Genomic DNA, 24,751 nt, shown 5'->3' with positions numbered 1-24,751 from the left:
AAAAGGATGAATGATATCCTCCACTCCACCAGGTAAGTCATTCTTCTCATCAGACTCACGCCACACACTCACAAACCCATCACACATCCACTGGGATCTCACTCACTGCCAGTTCAAGAGACATCACCATCCACTCTCTCACATACACCTTCATGGGATCACTTAGCACCCATACATGCCAGGCATACTTACCATTCGGCCTGGCAGGCATCCTGCTTGCATTCGCTCCATCCCTATTCATGTAAGACAAGCTGGACACAAGAGGGAGAGGGCACAGACTAGTGAGGGAATGCCTGAAATCAAGGTCCTCACGGACTTTGAAAACAGAACCACCCAGCTGGTTGGCGAGGATCTCGACCATTATTTAAGTAGGAAATGGGATGGGGTCCTGAAAGCAGACTTTAGGGAGCCAGGAAGGAGATTGAAAAGCAGGACCTCTAAAGCAATAATCTCAGGATTACTCCCAGTCCCACATGCAAGCAAGTATTGAAATAGGAGAATTGAGCGATTGAACACGTGGCTGGAAAGCTGCTGTAGGAGGGAGGGCATCAAATTTCTGAGGCATTCAGACCGGTTCTGGGGCAGGTGGGACCTGTAAAACTCGGATGGTCTACACCTGAACAGGCCTGGGATGAATATCCTCGCAGAGAGATTTTCTGGCACTGTTAGCGGGGGTTTAACCTAGACTGGCAGGGCGTTGGGAACCTGAGGGCAAATTTAGAGGAAGGAACGGGAGATGGAGAATTAGTGAGTGACTCTGAAAGACAGAAGAAGCACAGGTTAGTAAATGTACTGCACAGGAATTTGACAGTGTTAAAAAGGTATATATGTAAATGCAAGGAGTATAGTAAATAAAGCTAATGAGCTGAGGGCACAGACACATGGCAGAATGATATCATCGCTATAACGGAGGGTTAAGGAGGGGCAAAAATGGCAGCTCACCATCCCTGGCTATAGTTTTCAGGCAGGATAGGGGGAGGATAGAAAAGGTGAGGGTATAGCATTATTGGTTAAAGAATCAATTGCAGCTGTGAGGAGGGATGATATACAAAATGAAGTATCAAATGAGGCCATATGCGTTGAGCTCAGAAATAAAAAAGGGGCAGCCACACTGCCAGGAATGTACTATAGACTCCTAAACAGTAGAAAGGAGTTAGAAGAATAAATATGTAGACAGATTTTCAAGTGCAAAAACAATAGGGCAGTAATCATTGGGGACTTCAACTACCTAAATATCAATTAGGATGAACTATGTGAAGGGCACAGAGAGTATAAAGTTCTTGGACTTCATTCAAAAGCACTGTTTTAGCCAGCACATAACAAGCCCAACGAGAGGGGGCACAATTCTTGACTTAGTCTTAGGAAATAAAACTGGGCAAGTGGATGAAGTAGCAGTGGGGACCATTTTGGAGACAGTGACCATAATACAGTTAGATTTAGCATCATTGTGGAAAAGGACAAAGATGGGAGTTTTAGTTCTAAATTGCGGGAAGATGAATTTTACAACACTGAGAGGTGGGCTAGCGACAATGGACTGGATACAGCTATTAGAAGGAAAAACTGTGTCAAATCAGTGGGAGGCATTCAAAGGGAAGATTCTATGAGCACAGTGTAGATATGTCTTCACAAAGAAAAGGGTGGCACTGCCAAATCTAGAGGCCCCTGGTTATCCAGAAGCATACAGGCCACGATAAAGCAGAGAAAGAAAGCTTGTGACAGACAGAAAAGATTTAATATTGTAGAAAGCCTAGAGGAGTATAGAAAGTACAAGGGTGAAGTAAAAATGGAAATTAGGAAAGCAAAGAGAGAATATGAAAAAATATTGGCAGGTAAAGCCAAAGAAAATCCTAAAATGTTTTACTAGTACGTTAAGAGCAAGAGAATAACTAAGGAAAAGGTAGGGCCTATAAGAAGTGTACATGGTAACTTATGCGTTGATGTTGAAGATGTGGGCAAGGTTCACAATGAGTACTTTATCTTCACTAAGCAGAGGGATGATACAGACATTCTAGTTAAAGAGGAGTGTGAAATATTAGATACAATAAGCATAGTGAGAGAGGAAGTACTGGAGGAATTGGCATCCTTGAAGGTGGATAAATCGCCAGGACCACGTGGATTATATCCCAGGCTGTTGAAGGAAGCCAGAGAGGAAATAGCGGATGCTCTGAGGATCATTTTCCAACCCTCACTGGATACAGGTGAGGTCCCAGAGGATTGGATGTCTGTGAACGTTGTGCCATTATTTAAAAAGGGTGCGAGGGATAGGCCAGAAAATTATAGGCCGATCAGTCTGACTTTGGTGGCAGGGAAATTATTGGAAACAATTCTAAGAGACAGGATAAACTGTTGCTTAGGCACAGATTGATCCAGGATAGTTGGTATGATTTTGTTAGGGGAAGATTGTGTCTTACTAACTTAATAGAATTTTTTGAGGAAGTAACAAGGAGGATTGATGAGGGTAGTGCAGTGAATCTTGTCTACGTGGATTTCAGTAAGGCATTTGACAAGGTCCCCTGTGGCAGACTGGCCAGGAAAGTGAGATCTCATGGGATACGGGAAAATGGTAAGTTGCTCTGCCAAGTGAGGATCCAGCAGTGCAACATCTATCAAATAATCATGCTGTGAATGATGTTCCCTGTTTCACAGGCCGCTGCCATGCACTAATTATCTCTTTACTTTCACAATGAGAACCCCCTCTTTCTGTGACCCCAGTGGCACCAGCTCCACAGTCCGAGGAGGGCGCCACTGCCACACAGATCTCCCTCCAGGTCTTGGCCCTCTGAGGATGCCTGCCAAGGTCACCACATACAGGGCATAGCAGTCAGCAGCCTGCCTCCACCTTCACTGTGGATATCCAGGGAGCACCAAGATGTAGTGCCAGTGTTAGGAAGGTTAAGAAGTTGTAAATGCACAGCTTGGGCATGGGTGTTAATCACTTGTACACAATGTTCACTATTGTAAATAAACTCCCAAGAATATCTCCCTGCCTATGGCTTCTTATTCTGATGAGCAGTGTTCGTCTCAGATGTGAAACTTTCTTTCCTGCACAAGATAAGCCAGGTGTCCCATTCCAGGAACTCTTCCCTGTGCTTTGTACAGCCTTCAGACCCAAGTGATGGTTTGGCCTCACACTCCCTGGACACATTACTGATGCCTGCACCTCAATGATGCTTGCCATTGCAGCCAGAATGTGATGAGCAGATGTCACAGAGTTCTATCATTCTCTCTGTATGCTCTCAGCACCTTTTAAGGTGGATTGGCTCCCCATCTCTTCAGCACCTGAGACCAGTCTGCTCCTGAAGGGGTCAGGTGTTGAAGGTGGACAAAGGATCAGTGTCCTCACTGCATGTTGTCGTCATCCTCCTGGAATCAAGCAACGTCTTGCATCTCCATGACGGGAGCCTTATCACAGTGGGTATGTGCACTGCCATAAGCCAGACTGGAGTCAAACATCCACAGATGCAATGTGAAGATCTAGGGTGTCTCCTCACTGCATATCATCATCACCCTCCACAAATGTAGCAGCTATGAGGGCCTCTCGAGCATTCCTCCCTCATCTAGCCAATGTGAGGACCTCCTCACCCTCATTACTGTCAAGGTCCCCCTCATCGGAGGAGATCTGCTCCTCAGCCACATCCTCTCCCCGTTGCATCACCAGGTTGTGAACGGTGCAGCAGGTGATGACGATGCATGATACCCTTTATGGACTACATTACAGGGCTCCACCAAACCGGTCTTAGGCACCGGAACCTCATTTTCAGCATCTCGATGGTTTGCTCCACCAAAACGCAAGTTCCAGCATGAGCCTCATTATACCTTTGCTGTGCTGCAGTCTGAGGCCGTCGCACGGGTGTCATCAGCCATGTACTCTCTGGGTAACCCTTGTCTCCGAGGAGCCATCCCTGCAGCTTCTGTGGAGCCTGGAAGAGGTCAGGAATCTGAGAATGTCAGAGTTGTGGACACTTCCTGGAAACCAAGCACAGACCTGCAGGATGTGTTTGTGGCACACTAGGTGCACATTCAGCAAATGGAAGCCCTTGTGGTTGACATAGTTGACTGCGTGTTGCGACGGACATCTGAGTGCTAGGTGAGTGCAGTTGAAGGCACCTTGCACCTGTGGGAAACCCGAGATCTGGACAAATCCAATCACTCTTGCATCCTGGTTTCCCTGGTACTGGGCGAAATGCACAAAGTTGTGTGTCCTCGTGAAGATGGCATCTGTGACCTCATGGACGCAGTTGTGGGCAGAGGCTTGTGATATCCCACAGAGGTCACCTGTGGAGCCCTAAAAAGAGCCACTGGCATAAAAATTGAGCGCCGTAGTCACTTTCATGGCCACAGGCAGTGCATGCCCCCCCTGTCCCTGTGACACCAAATCGAGCAGCAGATGGCAGATGTGATCGGCCAGTTCCCGAGACATGTGTAGTCTTAGGCGACGCTGGTTCTTGGTCAGTTGCAGGAATGAAAGGTGGCTTCTGTAGACCCGGGGTCCAGGTAGGCGACGGCTCTTCAGTGGTGTGTGCAGGAGCTCCATCTGCCCCTTCTTCCTGAAGGTGCTGCACCCAACTCTGCATAGCCTGGCACCTCCGTCACTCTCTTCTCCTTCGTCTCCATTCCCTGTACGCCATGTGGCATACAGCTAGTTGACCAGGCTCCATGCTGCTAATGTACTTACCCTGCAGGATGAAAGAGAAAGACATGTGGGTTAGCTTGAATATTCTAAGAAACTCTCCTGCTTAAGTCTGAAGGCCCCATAACATATCCCAGGGAGTGTTGGCCACCACTTGGATGGCCAGGGTTTAGTGCGCTGCATGGCTGCCCGAGACCCCACCCACCTCCACCCTCCTCCACCTGACCAATTGGCAGCAGCTTTGCCCATTGGACTGCATGCTGTGCTGTAAGCTCAGGTGCAGGCATTCTCCTAACCCACACTGCAAGGCTGCATTATCAGCTTAAACCATGGGGGAGACCAGTCCAAACCGGGATGGTGACATTGCAAGGGGCTGTGAGCATCTCCATCAGTGACTGCTCCGTGGCCAGCTTTAGCAAGGAGATCGTACAACATGCTCAGTCATCCAACTGTTCTGTAGTCCACTAAAATGCTCATTAGTTTGCAGTTTGTGCCCGAATGGTGAAAAGCTCTGGAGCACCTGGCAGCACTTTGATGCCTGTGCATTGCTTGAGTGGGCAAATAAGCTAGAAGCTCGACTCCAAGCGTGTCAATGTGCGCCCCCCACCCCCACAAGCCTGCACATGCTTCAGCACTACCTTCAACCACAGGGCAGCCCTTGCCCCCTTCCCCCCAAGTTACCGCAACCATAGGGCAGCCTTTACATCCCCCACCCCCACCGCAACCTTGAAGTCCAACAGGCAACCCTCGTGTTACTGTGTACCCGTTCCCGAGTTCCCCTCAAGGTTCAACCCAAGTGCACTCCTTATATATGCTGTTGTGAAACATATTGGCATGCAATCACACCAACATGGGCGGACAATTCAGCGTGGGTGTAGGAATGATTCTGGTGGGCTGGCCTTATAATGATATGCAGATGTGTTACAAATAGGTTCCCAACGTTCGACAGCGGGAAACATGGCCCGCTATTGACGGGCACAGCAAATGAATGCAAACTGGTTTCACGATGTCGTGAAACCGATTTTTGGCCTTCTTGCCATATTGTCCATTCATGCTGCTGAGCACGCCCGATGCCAACAGGCATGGAAAATTCTGCGCCTTATGTTACACTCTTGTTAAATCTTATGTTGCCCTTGTCACTCTGACTCTTGATAGATCAGGTGTTAAATAGTGGAGACTGAATAAGTAAATTTGTTCGGAACCTCTGGAAAGGTAGAGGGAAATAATTTTGTATATCATTATTTGGATCTGTTAGTTGCTGTGCTGAAACATTTGGCCTGAATCACACTGTGAGAGATAATGATAGGTTCCTGTTTAATGACACTATAAGTGCAAAGTGGAAGTGTTAGCAGTTGCAGCTTGTTGCTGGACTGTCAGTGAGCTGGTCTGGTTATTGTTAACCTGAAGCTGTGATGAGAAGTGCATCCTGCAGGAGATGTAAATGAAGTGTTTTAAGTAATAAAGCCAATGTGACCTTTGTCATTTCTGCTAATTTCCTCCTGAACTGGCTGCCTGCCTGGTAATAAATGTAATACATTGCAGATTATTATTGCAGCTGGGCTTAATGGTAGCTGGTTCTACCCCATCTCATCTTGCAAAAATTTCCCCAAAACAAAATGTACTGGAAAGGTCAGTGCTGAACCCAGAAATGCTTACATTGATAGACGTGTTATCTCTGTGTTATTATATGACCGTTATCCCTTTTATTCTTAGTACCCTATGCTGTGTGAGAAAAAGAGCCAGTTAAAACCTCTCATTTTCACTCAACTGAAGGAGACTTTGTTTTGTTTAGACTGAAAATAGTGTCAAAAAAATTCATTGTTATAATGTAGCTTTGTGATATGCAAATATTATGTGTAAACAAGTTTGTTTTACATTTAATTCTTTCCTCACCTCTTCCGCAAATGATAATGACCCCTCTTTGGCACTGTTGGAGCTGGTTGTCTTCCTGTAGGTTTCACAAGTGGCCATTATTTATGCCCAGGCATCAACATCAAATGTTGACAACCCCTAGACTGTGTAGAACATTACAACTGTGCCCCAACCTGTTCCCATCCAATGTCCACACACTGGCACTTCCAGCAGGGCTTGCAAATTAACAATCAGGAGCTAGAAATCAGGATACAGTTCTTTTTTCTTTCTAATCCTTGACCACTTAGTACACTAGTTGAGATCAGCAAACCTGGCAGTGACTTGGGCCATTTTGTTTTGCATGTAATCATAACTTTTAACTATTACTTTAGTTTAATTTTCTGATTTTTGTAGCTGCAGTCCTTGAAAAGGATAGTTCTCAGCAAGGTTCTAAAACATGTAGATTGCTATTGAGGAGAGACTCAACATGGAAAACGTGTTTTCCTTGATCTGCTCTTGCACACTTCCTGTTGATCAACTCAGTAGCACTGGCAGAGGTTTGAAAATTATCTGGAAGTAAAATAAGGAGAGAACGGAGAGAATTTACCCTCTTGACTAACCATTGTCACCTGATGAGCTTTTGATTAACTGAATGTCACCCAAAAGAAAGTATGAATAAAATTATCTGTACCTCTCGAATGTTTGAAATTGATTTCATGAAGGCTAATGGACCATCCTTTAATAGATCTTTATTGTTATAATTGGTGGCTGTTATGGCCATAATGCGCATCTTCTGTGCAGAAGTGCGATGCCAGCAGTAATGGCTTAATGGATAAGGCATCTGACTACGGTGAATTATGTGATGCTATCAGATGGTTGCAGGTTCGAGTCTTGGTGCTGCGAGATGGCCTAGCGGTTAAAGTGATCGACTATTAGCCCGCTGTGGCCTGCAGGATTGTGTTCAAATTCCACTCTCCTCGTTATGTCACTGAGTGTTTAATGCACATATTTATTTCTGTTTCTGAAATTGAAGATGTTGATGAGAAGCCAACAGTAATTGTAAAGCATTAAAGCTTCATCTTGTGTTCAGATAGAATACACTGCTCTCTCCGGTATAAAATGTGCTGGAACTGTCATTCTGAGGCTTGGTGGATTGTGGTGTAGTTATTGAGCTGTTGTGGTTTATCTATTTTTATCAACTTTATTCTTGTGCTCTTAATGGAAATACCTACTGTTGCTAAACTTTCTTATGTTGTTTCAGAATTAAGTCAAAATGTCCACGCATAATGCTATCCCAGAACCTCATAAAACTCTACTCTGCACCATGGAACTTTCTCCCACTCCATACCTTTTACTTAGGGAGTGGGGCAGGAGCAAAGTTTCTATACCTTCCTTTCTTGAAAAATATAGTGGGTTTCCAACAATTGCCCATAGATAACTGCAATACCTGGTGCGGCACTGAGACAAAGGAAACTCCTGGGGTTTTCCTTCTGGTGTCTGGAACTTGATTTCTAGGGAACTTCCAAGTCCTGACCCCACCCTGTGATAGAAGTAGACCCCTAGTGTGATTTTTCAGCACTAAGTGAACTAGTGGCCAGAAGGCGGGCTTGCTGTCCAGTGAAGAACTGCCTCCTGAGGCTGGAGGGCCAATGAGAAGCCCTCTAGCAATGTCACATTGGCAGCCCCATCATCCGAGGTGGAAGCTGCCAATGTACATAGAAGAGAGAGGGCACCTCTGTCTTGAGATGCCTCCTGAACATTTTTTAAAAGCATACAAGGCTGCTTGGCTGGACTTGTGGAAGGGAACCATCTACATAGATGCACTGTGGCTGCAGCTGTCACCTTTGCAGTATGGCAACTGCGGGGGAGCAGTTTAAAATGCCCACTGGAGCACTGGCTCCCCGGTCCACTGCTGGGAGGCCGCCTCCTTTCACTTCCCGCGTTTTGACCACCACAAGGGACCAGCCTGCTGACTGTAAAGTTTCGCTTGGCATGGGGTAGGGGCCTTAATAAACCCCTTAATTAGTTTCATTGGCTACCTGTATTTTGTGGGTGGCCAGCAGTCCTGCCTTCGACCAGCCTTTTTCAAATAGCTCTGTGGCACACCGGCTAGCAGCAGGCAATTCCAGACCTACCTCCCTCTGATTCTGCTCCCTCAAATCCAGCGCCTGATCTATACTGTCAGTTGAGCTTACTGGGAGTGGAGGAAGGGTGCCACCCCTGGCCCCAAACTAGGTAGGGGCTCCTATTGAGAATATACATTGTAACCTGTGATTTTGATAAAGTTGTACTAAAATGTATTCTTCCTTTATCACTCTAGGAACTGTGGTTGTCAAGAGTTCGAACATTCAAGTGGGGGATTTGATTATTGTCGATAAGGTTTGTACTTACATGTGGATTTAAAAATAAAGATTTCTTTAACATGGAGTCGTAATGTTATAAGAAAGATATTAGAAACATCTGGAAGCCAAAAATATAATAAAGAATAGTTGGCATGGTTCACAACATGGAAGATCATACTTAGCCAATCTATTGCCTGGTTTTGTAACAGTGATGATGGTGAAAATGTCAGTGTCTGCCATTATGACTCCTCTGGAACTGACAGGAGCTTCTGGAGTCCACGCGTGGAGTTAAACATGGAAATCTAGATGTTAAAAACAAAAAACTGTGGATGCTGGAAATCCAAAACAAAAACAGAATTACCTGAAAACACTCAGCAGGTCTGGCAGCATCGGCGGAGAAGAAAAGAGTTGATGTTTTGAGTCCTCATGACCCTTCGACAGAACTAAGTAGAAATAGGAAGGGAGTGAAATATAAGCTGGTTTAAGGTGTGTGTGTATGTTTTGAGGTGGGGGGGGGGGGGGTGGGTGGAGAGAAGTGGAGGGGGGGGGTGTGGTTGTAGGGACAAGCAAGCAGTGATAGAAGCAGATCATCAAAAGATGTCACCGATAACAGAACAAAAGAGCACATAGGTGTTGAAGTTGGTGATATATATCTAAACAAATGTGCTAATTAAGAAAATATTTTTTTTTCCAATAAATTATATAGATATTTCTCTTTTTCCCACCTATTTCCATTATTTTTAAATATTTTTAAATCTTTTATGCTCCCCCACCCCCACTAGAGCTATACCTTGAGTGCCCTACCATCCAGTCTTAATTAGCACATTTGTTTAGATATATATCACCAACTTCAACACCTATGTGCTCTTTTGTTCTGTTATCTGTGACATCTTTTGATGATCTGCTTCTATCACTGCTTTCTTGTCCCTACAACCACACCCCCCTCCACTTCTCTCCCCCCACCCAACCTACCCCACCACGCCCCCGCCCCTCACACACACACACACACACACACACCTTAAACCAGCTTATATTTCACTCCTTTCCTGTTTCTACTTAGTTCTGTCGAAGGGTCATGAGGACTCGAAACATCAACTCTTTTCTTCTCTGCTGATGCTGCCAGACCTGCTGAGTTTTTCCAGGTAATTCTGTTTTTGAAATCTAGATGTTGTTGTCAGTGATCCTGTGCTCATTCAGTTGGTGCGCTGCTATTGCTCCCCCAGAATGCAAACAATTAGAAATCATTGAACTGGTGAGAAATGGACAAGTTGCAGCTGTTGAATGAGGTGCAATTGAGTTTTGAATGGGGTACTGAGTTAATAATTACTGGCAAACACCCTCATCGGCCCTGTAACTTCATATTTGTTGATAAAATATCCACACTTTAATTCTTCTTAAAGCATGTTTGATATTTTAGCTTCTACCTTAATCCCATGTGCATGTCCCAATCATTTATTTTACTATCTACAAAGTTAAAGTGGTGAAGGAATTCAGTGGATTTTGTTTCCTGGTTTGCTGTCTGGGAGGAAACTTCAGTGTGATTGGCTGCTTACCCAGCTTGATAACATCACTGCTGCTGGGTGCCTGGAGGGATCCCCTTGACTTGGTGCCAGATTCAAACTGACATCAGGGAAGGGGAATTTCACACTCCAAAGCTCACAAGGTCTTTGTGGTCAGTGGTGAGTGCCTTTGATTTGCCACCTACTGTGGAATCTGGCCCACTGAATTATTTGAAAAAACAATAGAAAGGGTAGTGTAGTTGGTGTAATATAAATGGACTTCTAAAAGGCCCATGTTAGGGTACTGCATAGTAAACACATGACTAATGTTAGAACATGATGCTGAGACTGATCTTGAGGTTCCTCCAGAATGCAAGTGATTAGAAATAGTTAAAATGATGAGAACTTCCACTGTTATGCCATTATTTGCCCTGTAAAAGCCATGAACATGTTACACCTCGTCAAAGGAGGTGTAACTGGGTTTTTAACATTGTACTAAGTTCATAATTATTTGAGTATTGCTGAAAAAGGAGACATTTTGTTAAAGATTTTCGTGTTGTACTCATCTGGACAATCACAAGAATACCCATGTCAGGGGAAGCACCAACTTTATACTGTATAAGAAGAGAGTGCTGATTGGTAGAGGTGTTGCCATGGAAAATACACCAGTTAATGGTGGCTGACAGCTAACTGCCAAGCATTGTTTGAAATTTAAGCCAGGCAGCTTGACTCTAATTGGTCAAGGCATTGCTCTGAGGAATGAACCAGCGAGTGGCCATCACTTATTTTGTTTAGCTGAAACAGGAGCAATCTGTGTACTTGTTCTTTCTGTCTGCTAAGAACAGGGCTCTGTGTATTAATATATGTAGCTTCCAGTACACGCAAATGCGCCACGTTGCGAGCCTGACTGACAATCTTAAATTGGTTGTCAGCGTAATTTTTATCACAGTGAGGATTATTTAGCAAATGTTGTCCAATCGCGGAATCACATCTAATGTTGGACACTGTGTTTTGAGTTTTGCAAGTACGGGCTGGCTGAGTACTGTCTGTACCTTGCCAATTGCAAACAGTGGAAGGGATATGCTGTTTGATATGATCCACCAATCTTTGGGACATGTGGCCTACACACCTAGCATCACGCTGGCACTGAATTCATATATCACATTACTCATTTGTAAGATGGGCAGAATGTCTTTTTGACTTGATGCAGCATCTTGCTAGTGGTGGTAGCACCATGAGTGGCATTTGCCACAAACATTCCTCAGGGCAAAGCCTTGACCAATCAGAGGCAAGCTGCCTGGCTTAAATTTCAAACAATGCTTGGCAGTTAACTGTCAGTCACCATTAACTGGTGCATTCTCCATGGCAATGCCTGTACCAATCAGAGTCCATTTGCCAACCAATCAGCACTCCCTTCTCATATAGTATAAAGTTGTTGCTTTCCCTGATATTGATATTCTTGCGATTGTCCTGATGAGTGTTAGACGAAAAGCTCCAACAAAATGGCTCTTTTTTCAGCAATACTCAAGTTCTGTACTACCAAACAACTATTCATATTAACTACTAAAGAGCCTCACTGGTCTTGAAAAAGCTATTTTATATTTGCTGAATGGCAAATGTCTCCATATTGAATAAAAAATCCATATTTTGTATTTTTTTAACAAAAACTTACATAAATAATTTGGACTTGGGAATTGGAAATACAATATTAAAATTTGCAGTTAATATACAATATTAACATTTGCCAATTTGGAGGGTATAGTTAGTTATTGGCAAAAACTATGTTAAGTACAAGAAGACTAACCGACTTGCAGAATAAGTATAGAAATGGCAAATGAGGTTCAATATTGATAAGTGTGAGATATTGCATTTACAAGTTGAGAAGTTATGTTAAACTTATATGGAACCTTGGTTTGACCCTGTTTTGAGTACTGTGCAGAGCTCTGGGCCTCCATTATACAAAAGGGATATCTAGCACTGGAGAAAGTGCAAAAATGTTTTACAAGGATGATACCAGAACTAAGAAGGTACAAACATCAGGAAGGACTGAATAGGCTATGGCTCTTTTCTCAGGAAAGGAGAAAACTGAAAAGTGACCTGATAGAGGTCCTTAGCATTATGAAGGAGTTTCGGAGGGCAGGTGTAGAATGGATATTTTCACTTGTGATATGCCCAGAATTAAGGACCTTAAATACAGGATACTTATGAGTAAATCCAATAAAGACTCTGGCTCAATAATAAATGCCAAAGTTACACCCAAGAATGAAATCCAGGGTAGATTAGCTATGGCAAGAGGTGTGACCAGTGACTTAACTAGTGCCTGGAAGTCTAAAAGCATCAGCATGAAGCTGAAAAAGCCTAGTGCAGTCACAAATGTGGAATGCTGCACTCTATGGATGCAAATGTTGGGGAAAAAAGATGAAAGGGAGATAACAGCTTTTGAAATATGAGTATGGTGGAGGATGCTCCGAATCAGTTGGGTGGACAAAAAGACAAAGGAGTGGGTTAGATCAAGACTAGAAGGTCAGGATTGAAAAAAGTTGCTAAGTAAAATTAAAAAGAGAGAAAGAGACAGCTAAGTTGGGAATGAAGAGGAAATTGAGGGTAAAAACAGAAGAGGAAGGAGAAAATATTGGATGGCTGGATAACATTGAGATGTGGATTGAGGGAGGCTTGAAGAAAGCCAGAGAAGGAGCAAGATGATGCCAATGGCCCCACTTAGGCTATGGTGATGATAAACCAATGAACCAATAGGAATTTGGGAGAAACTCTCAATCTACACCATCAGGACTGATGTAACCTGACGGAGGGAGGGTCTGTAGATGTGTGCTTTGTTGATGTTAACTGCCTCTGGGGCCTTGGATAGGATACAGCTGCTGTTGAACACACAACTCAAAAGCCCAATCGATTGAGTGGGAAAGTGAGAGATCCTACACTGGACGCTAAGTTAGAGAACTTTGGAACTGCATGTGGTGGCGTATATGTGTGGGAAGTGATATAGGTGCTTGAGTTTGGGCAAGTTGTACCTTTGTTGTGTTGACAACTTAAAGTCATCTACTTTTCAATTTAAAGTATCATTTTCCTGTTAATTCATATTTAATTTGTGTTGGCTCTGATTTGTGTTAAAGTAAAAGTTACAAAAAGTGAAATCTTGTTGGTAATTTCCTCATTTGGGAATCATTTGGTAAATTCTGTTATATTGGTTGTTTCCTGATTTTCATTTTCTATAGAATCAGCGGGTACCTGCTGACATGATCTTCCTCCGAACATCAGACAAAAGTGGTAAGTGAGTTAAGGGTAATTGATTTAAATTTTAAAAAGATTCCCTTTCAACTGCCTCCCTTGAGTATGACAAAGCTGCTTTGTTTAAATAGCCACATGGTCACAATTCTGATACTGTGCAAGTTGAGACATTAATGGTTCCACTCTGCAGTCAATCCAGTCTGCATATCTAATAAGTAATAATTCAGTATAATCAATTGCAACCTTGGTAATGGTGTTTAAAATGTCTCAGTTCTGGAAAAATAGTGCAATTCTTTGTTTGTACAATCATTGTATTTTTCAATCAATTTTTCATTGTTTGATGTGCCTACATAATTCCCAGTGGCTGAGTTTATGGAAGTGTAACAAGTGAACAGTGACCAGTGTGACAGAGAGCAGCTGCAAATGGGCTTTTAAAAAAAACAGAGGTGATCCCCTGCCCCCACCCTGGCAATAGGTCATTGAGCTTATTCAGAATATTTGAGCCATTTAGACCCTGGAAGGTCCCAGATAATAGCAAGCTGGAAGACGTTTGAGCTCTTAGCACTTATTCTTCACACATCTTCATTGTTCAACTCAAATAGGCAAGATCAGCTGTCAAGGTGACAACTGATCTATTGGCTGATTTGCTAATTCAAAGCTATGTTTATGACTCCAGCTCCAAGACCTGCAACAGACTCAAACAGCTGGTCAAAAATGTTCCTTATCAGGAACCATGACTGCACCCATCCACAACCCCCTCCCCCTCACTCCCCACTCCCCACTCATGGCCAGCTGTAGAGGTAAGTGCCAAAAGCATCATGTCCTGACCTCCAGTGCCCTTGGCAGCAGTCTTCACAGTGCTGATCTCAATCAGCATCCCCCTTCAAATCCAATAGAGGCACAACCAGTTTAAGTGTACTGCTACGTCACTGATTGGAGTGCCTGTCAAACAATAGGTGGTACAATTAATTCAGAATTGTTTGGCTGCACCACAATGCTGTTCTGAAAAATAACATGTTCATTGAGAGTGCTGCTCTTGCTCTGCAGTCTAATGTTGTAACTTGACCTTGTTAATTGAACCCGAGGAGTGGAGCTAATTAGGGCAAACCAGTTCTAAATTAGATCTTCTAAAAATTCCTGTACACTTCTTGAAGTGGCTACAAAGACCAATAGGGGGAAGAATATATTGGCCAGTTCATGGGGTGACATTTAGTTTTAATGTTGATTGTCTCAGCTGGCACTCACGTAAGATGTGTGCCTTGGGTGGGTCTGGGTTACATTACTACCAATTCTGAAACCTACGAACTATGATTTACAAGTGGAAATTGAACAATTCAGTTAATTGTTTGATCAAGTTTTTGTAATGTTGATTTGGAAAATAAGACATTCATCTATCAGTGCTGTTCTAGTTAGCAGACAATAATTGAAGCTCTGTCATTTCAACTTGTTTTTGCATTCTCCAAGTTAACTTGGATGAAGCTAAAAGCCACTTGCTGTACTTTCCTACCTTCTTAGTGGTGGCATTAATGCATCAGTATTGTTTGCCCATGGCTTGTACATGTGAGATTGTCTCCCTTCCTTCTGTTGTCCAGGTTCCTGTTTTATTCGTACAGATCAGTTGGATGGTGAGACTGACTGGAAGATGCGTTTGCCTGTTGGCTGTACTCAGAGATTACCCATAGCAGCTGTAAGTATTGAAGAAACAACTGGGATTGTGGTTTGAAAAGTTCTGACTGGAAGATGGCCTGCAGAATCCCACCTCTTGTCGCATAGTAGTTGCTGGTCTTTTTTCTGTCCCCACAGTTGCTCTCCCTCCTCAAAGACAAATAATATCATAACATCTGCGCTTTGTTCTTTCATTAAAGCTGCTGTTATTTTTCCACCAGTGCAGCACTGAGATTTTTACACTTTTTGGTGCCACATAAACTATATGATTAGATATTGGAGCAAGTGAGAATACCTTGAAATGCCAGTGTTCTTCTATATTGACATCACATTAGCAGCAGCAAAACTGCTGTTGATCCAAAGCTCCCCTTATAATTTAGGTGTTTTAAAACTTTTTAAAAATGATTTTGCCTGCTTACCAGGGAGCTTTTCAGTTTCTGCTGGAAAGAACTGACTGCTTCCCCCTCCACCTGCCCCTCCCCCCATTTCCTGAGGGATTAACGATAGTGAGTAGTTGAAGTTGCATAACCACAGGTTGATCATGAGCCTATGCTGAAGTAACTGACCTCAGCTGCGGTAGCTGTTGGGGTGCCACCATTAACCGGAGTGCCTCTGTTAAGGAGAGGAAACTCGGGAAGTCTGTCTTTTATTGATGCCCAGTGACCTCTGCTTGAAGCGTGTGTGAGTGAGAGAGCCAGAATTGGGCTGATCTGTGATGCCGCCTATAGTCGTTACCCACTCAATGTCAAGCCTCATGCATGTGCATAAGTAATGGCTACTTTGAGGAGGCATCAGGCTGTGAACTGTCCCCATTGAACTCTATCACAGTGTGGAGATCAGTACCTCTTGAACAACTGCAATAACAATGATAAGTCAAAAACTGATGCATTAGGAGGATGATGAAAAAGTTCAAGTGGTAGATTTTATGAAGGGCCTTAAAAGAAGGAGCTGGCAGGGCTTAGAAACAAAATTCCAGTGTGTGGGCCTCAGCATCTGAGGCACTGGTGGGTGAAAGGAGAAAGGATGCCTTTAAAGAGACCCAAGTGAGAGGAATAGAGCGTGCTGGAGGATTATATGTGTAAGAGGGGGAACGGCAAGTCTTCCGAGGAATTTAAGCATGAAGATGAGGACTTTAATTTTGAGACAGGGAAACTGGAGACAGAGAACCAATATACGTCAGTAAGGCTTGGAGTGGTAGGTGAATGGGATTGGTGTGGAATAGAGTATAGATAGCAGAATTTTGGATGAACTGAAGTTAACAAAGGGTAGGAGATCAGCCAAGAGAGTATTAAAGTAGTCGATTCTCAAGGTGGCAAAGCATAAATGCGAGTTTTAGCAATAAATTGGTTGAGTCAGAACAGAGATGGATGACCTTGCAGAGGTGAAAGTAAGCATCCTTGTGGTGAAGAGGATATGGAGTCAGAATCTCAACTTGGGATCACATATGGTGCTGACTTTCAAATGTATGGTTCAAACTGAGATAGTGGCCAGGGAGGGAATGGCATCAGTGGGGGTGAATACAAAATTTGTGACTGAAGAGGATGGCTTTAATCCTTTTTCAATAATTTAACTGGCGGAACTTGCAGCTTGTCTGAAACTAGATGTCAGGTAAGCAGGTGTAGTGAATGTGTCGAAAGAGGTGATGGAGAGTTTCTGCTGTATGCTCTGGGTTGAATTTTGACTCCCAAAAATGATGGGTTGGTGTTGTCAGAGGTTAAAATGCAAAAATTCTGAAATAGAAAACCAACTCAACTTGAAGCTTCCCACTTCTGGTTTTGCACAGAGGTGGGACATTAGGTGGATAAGCAACCTTTTTGTGGGAAGTGGGTTAATTATTTAAATATAATGAGGATGCAAACCCCTTTATTTTAGTAGTGATTCTGGGTTTAGTCCCAGATGCCTGGGTTTCCTAGGCCTCAGGAAACTCAGCAGCTTAAAAGAGAGGAGAGAGCCCTAATCTATAAGCTAAGTGCTGTTACATATCTGCTTGTGGGCCTGGCGGAGCAGGAGCATTTCCTCAAAGCCCAACAAACTTATCAAACAACCACTGCCCACCCCGCAATCTGTCTGCTCTGTTCCTCATGACAACCAATCTCTTCCCCAAAAACCATCTGAATCCCACCTCCCCAACCACCATCATTGGACCCAAACCCATTCTTGCCCTGTGATCTCTCTCACTCCCCCAACTACCAACTCTTGTATGCTTCAGTCCTGTCAAGTAGGCTTGTTGGCCGAAAGAACCCCAGCTGAGCCTGGGTGGGAATTGCATATAAAGAGCAATGTATTACGGGGTGGGTGGGATTGGATAGCTTGCCCTCTCCCCTGGAAACAGAGTTGGCATGGTGCCAACTCACTGGACACTGGCCTGTCCGGCACCATAACGTGCTGCAAGCAGGTTAAAATGGCTGACATTGGGACTTCCGCCCCTCACTGGGGAGGAAGTCCTAGCCTCGGGAGCTGCCGACCAACCAGATTGGCTGGCAACTCCAGCAGTCCTGACAGCACCAAGAGTGCATTAATGTGAGCTACCAGGACTGCGAACAGGCCCATGGATCCTAGAGAAAGATTAGTCCATGGGCAGAATTTTTCCGTTGGTGAGTTAGGGGCGGGGCCTGCTCGCCGAAGCGAAAATGACACAGGATGACTTTGGGGGGGAATACCCGACGTCATCGCGCCCCATTTAAATATTCAGGAAGGCGGGGGGGACAGCACGATCAGCTGTCTGCCCGCTGACTTGTCAATGGCCAATTGATGCCATTGACAGGATAATTAAGCCCGTCTAACCTTAAGGCTGGCGGGCAGGCCAGAAGCCCCAGTGGTCTTCTGAAAAAACATGAAACCTCATCCACTGGCGGGATGAGGTTTCATGTCTGTTTTAAAAAAATTTAATAAACTTTGTGATATTTATTAACATGTCCCATCTCGTGTGACATTGTCGCATAAGGGAGGCATGTTAATAAGTTTTTTTATTTTTCTATTTTTTAAGTTTATAAAACTTTCAGCGATCTCCCTGAGACAGGACTTTGCCTCAGGGAGCAGTACGCTTTTTTGTGCGCATTGCGCGAAAGAGCGCGTTTTGACAGTTGGGGAATCCCACCCCCCCCCCCACCCCCCACAGGAAGCGCGTAGCGCTTCCCGTCGGGTGGCCCGCCCACTTAAAATGGCAGTGGGGCCCATTTTGGCGGCGGCGATCAGCTGCCCGCCCGCTGCTGAGCCGGTGGGGCCCGCCCACTTGTCAAGGACAAAATTCTGCCCCATGTCTTGTACAGGGAAACTTTGGGCAGGGAGGGGTGTGCGGCTGGTGTGTTTCACAGAACAGGCAGGAAGGAAGAAAGAGGGAATACTACCTTAGGGGGGGCTGCCACTCAATGTGCAAAGGGCACCCCCCAAAGATAGTACCCATCCCTTCTTTCCCACCATTTTAAGAAAGTTTTTTCAAAAAATGGGCTACCCACTCCTGGCCAGTTGCCTCTGTCAGTCATATTATTTTGTTTTTATTCATTCATGGGATGTGGGCTTTGCTGGTTGGGCCAGCAGTTATTGCCCATCCCTAATTGCCCTTGAGAAGGTGGTGGTGAGCTGCCTTCTTGAACTGCTGCAGTCCATGTGGTGTACGTACGTATTGTTAGGGAGGGAGTTCTGAGATTTTGACCCAGCGACAGTGAAGGAACGGCGATATATTTCCAAGTCAGGAAATGGCTTGGAGGGAACTTCCAGGTGGTGGTATTCCCATCTGTCTGCTGCCCTTGTCCTTCTGGATGGTAGCGTCATGCATTTGGAAGGTTCTGCTTAAGGAGCTTTGGTGAGTTCCTACAGTGCATCTTGTAGATGGTACACACTGCTGCCACTGTGTGCTGATGGTGGTGGGAGTGAATGTTTGTGGTTGTGGTGCCAATCAAGTGGCTTGCTTTGTCCTGAATGGTGCCGAGCTTCTTGACTGTTGTTGGAGCTGCACTCATCCAAGCAATTGGAAAGTATTCCATCACACTCCTGACTTGTAGAAGGGGGATAGGCTTTGGAGAGTCAGGAGGTGAGTTACTCATCGCAGGGTTCCCAGCCTCTGACCTGCTCTTGTAACCACAGCATTAATATGACTTGTCCAGTTCAGTTTCTGGTCAATGGTAACCTTCAGGATGTTGATAATGGGAGATTCAGTGATGGTAATTCCATTGAATGTCAAGGGAGAATGGTTAGATTCTCTCTTGTTGAAGATGGTCATTGCCTGGCACTTGTGAGGCACGAATGTTACTTGCCACTTGTTAGCCCAAGCCTGGATATTGTCCAGGTCTTGCTGCATTTGGACATGGACTGCTTCAGTATCTGAGGAGTCGCGAATGGTGCTGAACATCAATCAATCATCAGTGAACATCCCCACTTCTGACTTACTGATGGAAGGAAGGTCATTGCTGATGCAGCTGAAGATGGTTGGGCCTAGGACTCTACCCTGAGGAACTCCTGCAATGATGTCCTGGTGCTGAGATGACTGACCTCCAACAACTGCAACCATCTTCTTTTGTGCAAGATATGACTCCAACCAGCAGAGAGTTTTCCCCCAATTCTCCTTTACACCACTTTTGCTAGGGCTCCTTGCTGCCACACTCGGTCAAATGCTGCCTTGATGTCAAGGGCAGTCACTGTCACCTCACCTTTGGAGTTCAGCTCCTTTGTCCATGTTTGAACCAAGGCTGTAATGAGGTGAGAAGCTGAGTAACCCTGGCGGAACCCAAACTGAGCATCAATGAGCAGATTGTTGCTCAAGAAAGTGCTGCTTGATAGCACTGTTAGTTACCCTTTCCATCACTTTACTGATGATGGAAAGTAGACTGATGGGCTAGCAATTGATCAGGTTGCATTTGTCCTGTTTTTTTGTGTACAGGACATGCCTAGGCAATTTTCCACATTGCTGGATAGATGCCAGTGTTGCAGCTGTACTGGAACAGCTTGACTGGGGCACAGCAAGTTCTGGACCACAAGTCTTCAGCATTATTGCTGGAATGTTGTCAGGGCCCATAGCCTTTGCAGTATCCAGCATCTTCAACCGTTTCTTATATCACTTTGAGCGAATTGAATTGGCTGAAGACTGGCATCTGTGATGCTGGGGCCTTCTGGAGAAGGTCGAGATGGACCATCCACACGGCACTTCTGGCTGAAGATTGTTGCAAATGCTTCAGCCTTATCTTTTGCAGGGCTCCCCCATCATTGAGGGTGGGGATGTTTGTGGAGCCTCTTCCTTCAATGAGTTGTTTAATTGTCCACTACCGTTCGTGACTGGATGTGGCAGGACTCCAGAGCTTAGATCTGATCCATTGGTTGTGGAGTCACTTAGTTCTGTCTATCTCTTAATGCTTTCGTTGTTTGGCGTGCAAATAGTCCTGAGTTGTAGCTTCAGGTTGATGCCTCATTTTTTAAAAATCCATTTATGGCATGTGGGTGTCACTGGCTAGGCTAGCATTTATTGCCCATCCCTAATTGCCCTCCTTTAGAGGGCATTTTTAAGAGTCAACCACATTGCTGTGGGTCTGGATTCACATGTAGGCCAGACCAGGTAAGGACAACAGATTTCCTTCCTTAAAGGACATTAGTGAACCAGATGGGTTTTTACAATAATCAACAATAGTTTCATGATCATCATTAGACTTTTAATTCCAGATTTTTATTGAATTCAAGTTTAACCATCTGCCATGGTGAGATGCAAACCCTGTTCCCCAGAGCATTACCCTGGGTCTCTGGAATACTAGTCCAGCAACAAAACCACTATGCCACCACCTCCCCTTTTAGGTATACTTGGTGCTGTTCCTGGCATGCCCTTCTGCATTCTTCATTGAACCAGGGTTGACCCCCTAGCTTGATGGTAATGGTAAAGTGGGGGATATGCCGGGCCATGAGGTTACAGAATGTGATTTTGTGCAATTCTGCTGCTGCTGATAGTCCATGGACAGCAGATTATTGGGATGAATTGGCTTAATATCAAGCTCAATTGATCTTTATTTATTTATTTATTTATTTAAATATGGCAGGTGAAATGCTGATTTTGGCACCTGCCCAAACCACCCCTACCCCCATTATGGGGGTGAGCTCGGGGGTCAGCAGGAAGGTGGTGGTGTTGGCATCTGCCCTATTTTAGGTGCCTGCCCTGCTGAAAACATGCTCAGCCCAATCCAGCCCAAAGACTCCCAGCAGCTAATTTCTACAGGACATTTGGGAAATCTGTTCTATCAGGTTTCCCAACCTCACAATACCACTCCTGCACAGAACTTACATCCAGGTTGGCTCTGAATGATATCCCCAGGGGACAGTGCACAGGTATAGTAAAAACGAACGGATGGAGAACTGTGCTTTGAAATTGTGCTACTCTGCCAAAGCCTCTGTTCAAATATGAACGTGCCTGGAGAAACGCGAGATCTTTGCGGTATTGCACTGCCCTGCCTCTAACCTTATCTTTATAATCTCAGTTTTCAGAAGGCAGTGTATATATTTATTGTGTGTGGGAATTAATTATATTTTAGAATAGCTATATGTTCGACCTCTTTAAATTGCACCAAGTTTGGAATACAAGATTAATAGGTTATAGCTCCTTAGGTACACAACATGGAAGCTTGTGAGCCACATTAAGTTCAATTCACTGCTGCCATTACTTTGCATGTATCTCAAACTGCTTACATGAACAGAACTCAATGTTCTTATTTAGGATTTATTTGCCAGAGAGGCAATAGTGGTAAATGCACGCTCTTCCAAAACTCTATATGTACACAAATCAAGATGGAGAAACAATGAGTAAGAGAGTCAAGTTTTTAAACAGAAAGTTGAGTGCAAACTTTTATCAAGTTTTTAAGGTTTAGAATGAAAGAGGCTTACTACAAGTTAATTTATTTAAATCAAACAAGACAACTTACTGATTTTAGAAATATTGTATTCATTATTTTGTACTATTACACAAAGACCAGTTTGCAATAACTGGATCAGTGGTTCTGAAAGATCTTTGGTTGTCAGACCCCTTTATTAATGGGTTAGTAATCATGGGCAACCTTCCCCAATTCCATTATAATACTATATAAAAAAATATGAAAGTGCTGCAAGTAAAGAGCGTTTTAATAATGCTTTTAAGAAAACAGGTATTTACTTACAAATGTCAATGAGGTGGGTGTGTCTGTTTCTCACTGCAGTCTGTCTGTCCTTGGCAGCAGCACAGAGAGGGTACGAACATGGGCAGAGCACAAGGGGAGCAGTGGGAGAAGAGAAGCATAGAGCGGGCAGGAGCACAGAGAAAGCACTGGGAAGCTGAGGGAGAGTGGGAGCATGGAGAAAGAAGTACCCCAGAAAGGTAGGGGCACAGAGGGAAGCCCGGGAAAGCAGAGCATGAAGAGGCAGGGGCAAAGGGGGAGCAGTGTTTGGAAAGAGCAGTAGAGGAGCGGGGGAGAGCAGGAGCCTGGGGGGAGCGGAGCATGTCTTCAACCACTGCTCCTTTGCCTATTCTTGACCACGATGCCTTGGGTGGTCGCCCATCTTGCTCACCTGTAGGGCCAACCCTGCTTTATGGATCACTTGGAAGGTCTGTTTGGATCCCCAAGATACCCATTATTCAGTCTGTATGGTGTGGGTGGGGGTTGTATTATTACGTCCCAAGGACAGTGCTTTCCTGTAAATAGTTATTAGTGTGCGTAACTAAAAAATCTCAAGGTTGCAGATTCATGCATGGGAGTGACTGTACAATTAAGAGAAGTTATCCATGGATATTCAAAATTTGCACACATACAAATCTAGACATGCAATCACTCTGACTTCATGTGCTTAATGAGTATCAGGAAATTCCCAAAAGTGGTCAACCTGTGGTTTTTCTAACTGTGGTTTTTCTAACAAACATCAATAAATCTTGTAAAGGCTCAGGAAAATGATTTGTATGTAAATAGACAACGCATTTATTATTGAGTAGTTGACCAAAAAAAAAACCTGCCTGTGCTGGTTTCCTGTGGATGAGACTGGTGTCAGGTTATCATCACTCAGCATCTGTCAGACTATGGCACACATGTTGCCCTTACTCTGTTTTCATTTTTACCCACAGGATCTGCTACAAACACGATCTTATGTTTATGCAGAAGAACCAAACCTTGACATTCACAGTTTTATTGGGACTTTCACTCGGGTGAGTTTGCATTGGCGACTGAGAAGAAAATGTTCCATGTAGAGGTTGAAAATAATTCAGTATTTGGCAATGTTATCCTAGATATTGTGTTATTGCCATCCCATTTTTAAAAGATTTGATTCTGAGAGTCTTTTTAATTTGTTTTATTTTTTGTGTAAACATGTATATATCAATCTTTGGGGAATGGTAAAACTTGCTTTCACGCTTATTACTACTTTTTTCCCCTCAACATTTCTCCCATTGTCCCCTGAAGGTGCTGGCTACTTCCTGGCGTATTGTTCCATGGAGATAGATCAGCCTCTGAAGCCTCGCCCAAGTGACCATTATTCATGAGAGAGCTTCAAGGGAATGTGGGTTGCTTATTCAACCACAGGAGAATGCATCGTAGCTGTAACAAAAGCCTTTCTCTCCCAATAGTACAATGTATGCAGTTTGAACAGAGATTGCTGGATACAGATCAGGAATGGGAATCCTTCAGATTTCTCCTTTTCCAACCCAAGGCCCTGAAGACAATTACCGTGGTCACAGTATCATCCTGTTACGAACAGCTGACTCCGCACAGACTGAAAATTCTTCTAGTCCATTTGGTTTTTGCCTCTCAGTCATGGGGAAAGCAGGAGTGCTTCACTAACTTGGCTTGTTCTGCTAGAGTGAACTACACGAGTGAGCCAGTTGTCCTCACTAGTGCTTGGGATTTGATGGCAGAGAACAGTTGCTTAGCTAGCACACAATAAACATGGCCACTTGATGAGATAGCAGGAGTGGCACTCTGGCTGAATTCATTCATATTGAAAAATATATTGCTTTAATTTGCAGGTTGATGTGATAATATTTAGAATTTTTGTTGGCAGTTAGGGAGCAGTGAACCTTTGAGATACTGCACCTATTTAAATTGGAAGAATAATTCTTCATTTTGTATGTTTTAGGAGGATAGTGACCCGCCAATTAATGAGAGTTTGAGCATCGAGAATACATTGTGGGCCAGTACTGTCATTGCTTCTGGTAAGGTGATTTTCTCTTTCCCTTGAGGAACAGAAAAGAAGCCCATCGGTTCCTCATTTTCCAACTTTTCAAAGCATTCCTGTAAACCTCTTGACTGCTTACTATTGATTAGGCCTTGCTAAGTAGTAAATGGGCATTTCAGGAGAAGTCACCTTCATGACAACATCCATTGCAGACTTTTTATTGTTTGTTTAGTTTGTTTGACCTGCTGAATTAAGTAAGAATTTGTCACTGTGTGCAAAGTGCATGTTTTATTTCCTTCCAAAAGCAAAGAACGGTTTGTCAGATGGTTTCAGGAAGATCGTGGCTGCAAAATGTGTTTGTGTAGCGTCACTTCTAAATACAATATGAAGGCCTACCTGAACTTCACAGGACAGGC

The 24,751-nt window shown here is 44.1% G+C and overlaps 1 protein-coding gene across 2 annotated transcripts in view; it reads left to right on the top strand.

Moving 5' to 3' along the window:
• Nucleotides 1-24,751, top strand: part of LOC121287454 (probable phospholipid-transporting ATPase IIA) — a 213,141-nt gene that overhangs the window by 59,240 nt on the left and 129,150 nt on the right. For both annotated transcript variants that reach the window (XM_041205352.1, XM_041205351.1), the window contains 5 exons: nt 8,802-8,860; nt 13,553-13,604; nt 15,158-15,252; nt 23,290-23,370; nt 24,297-24,372. In XM_041205352.1, coding sequence (XP_041061286.1) covers nt 8,802-8,860; nt 13,553-13,604; nt 15,158-15,252; nt 23,290-23,370; nt 24,297-24,372 — 363 coding nt within the window. The remainder of the gene's footprint in view (nt 1-8,801; nt 8,861-13,552; nt 13,605-15,157; nt 15,253-23,289; nt 23,371-24,296; nt 24,373-24,751) is intronic.

The sequence above is a fragment of the Carcharodon carcharias genome, chromosome 14 (assembly GCF_017639515.1).
Source record: "Carcharodon carcharias isolate sCarCar2 chromosome 14, sCarCar2.pri, whole genome shotgun sequence".
NCBI lineage: Eukaryota > Metazoa > Chordata > Chondrichthyes > Lamniformes > Lamnidae > Carcharodon > Carcharodon carcharias.
This window is presented reverse-complemented; position numbering and strand designations above follow the sequence as displayed.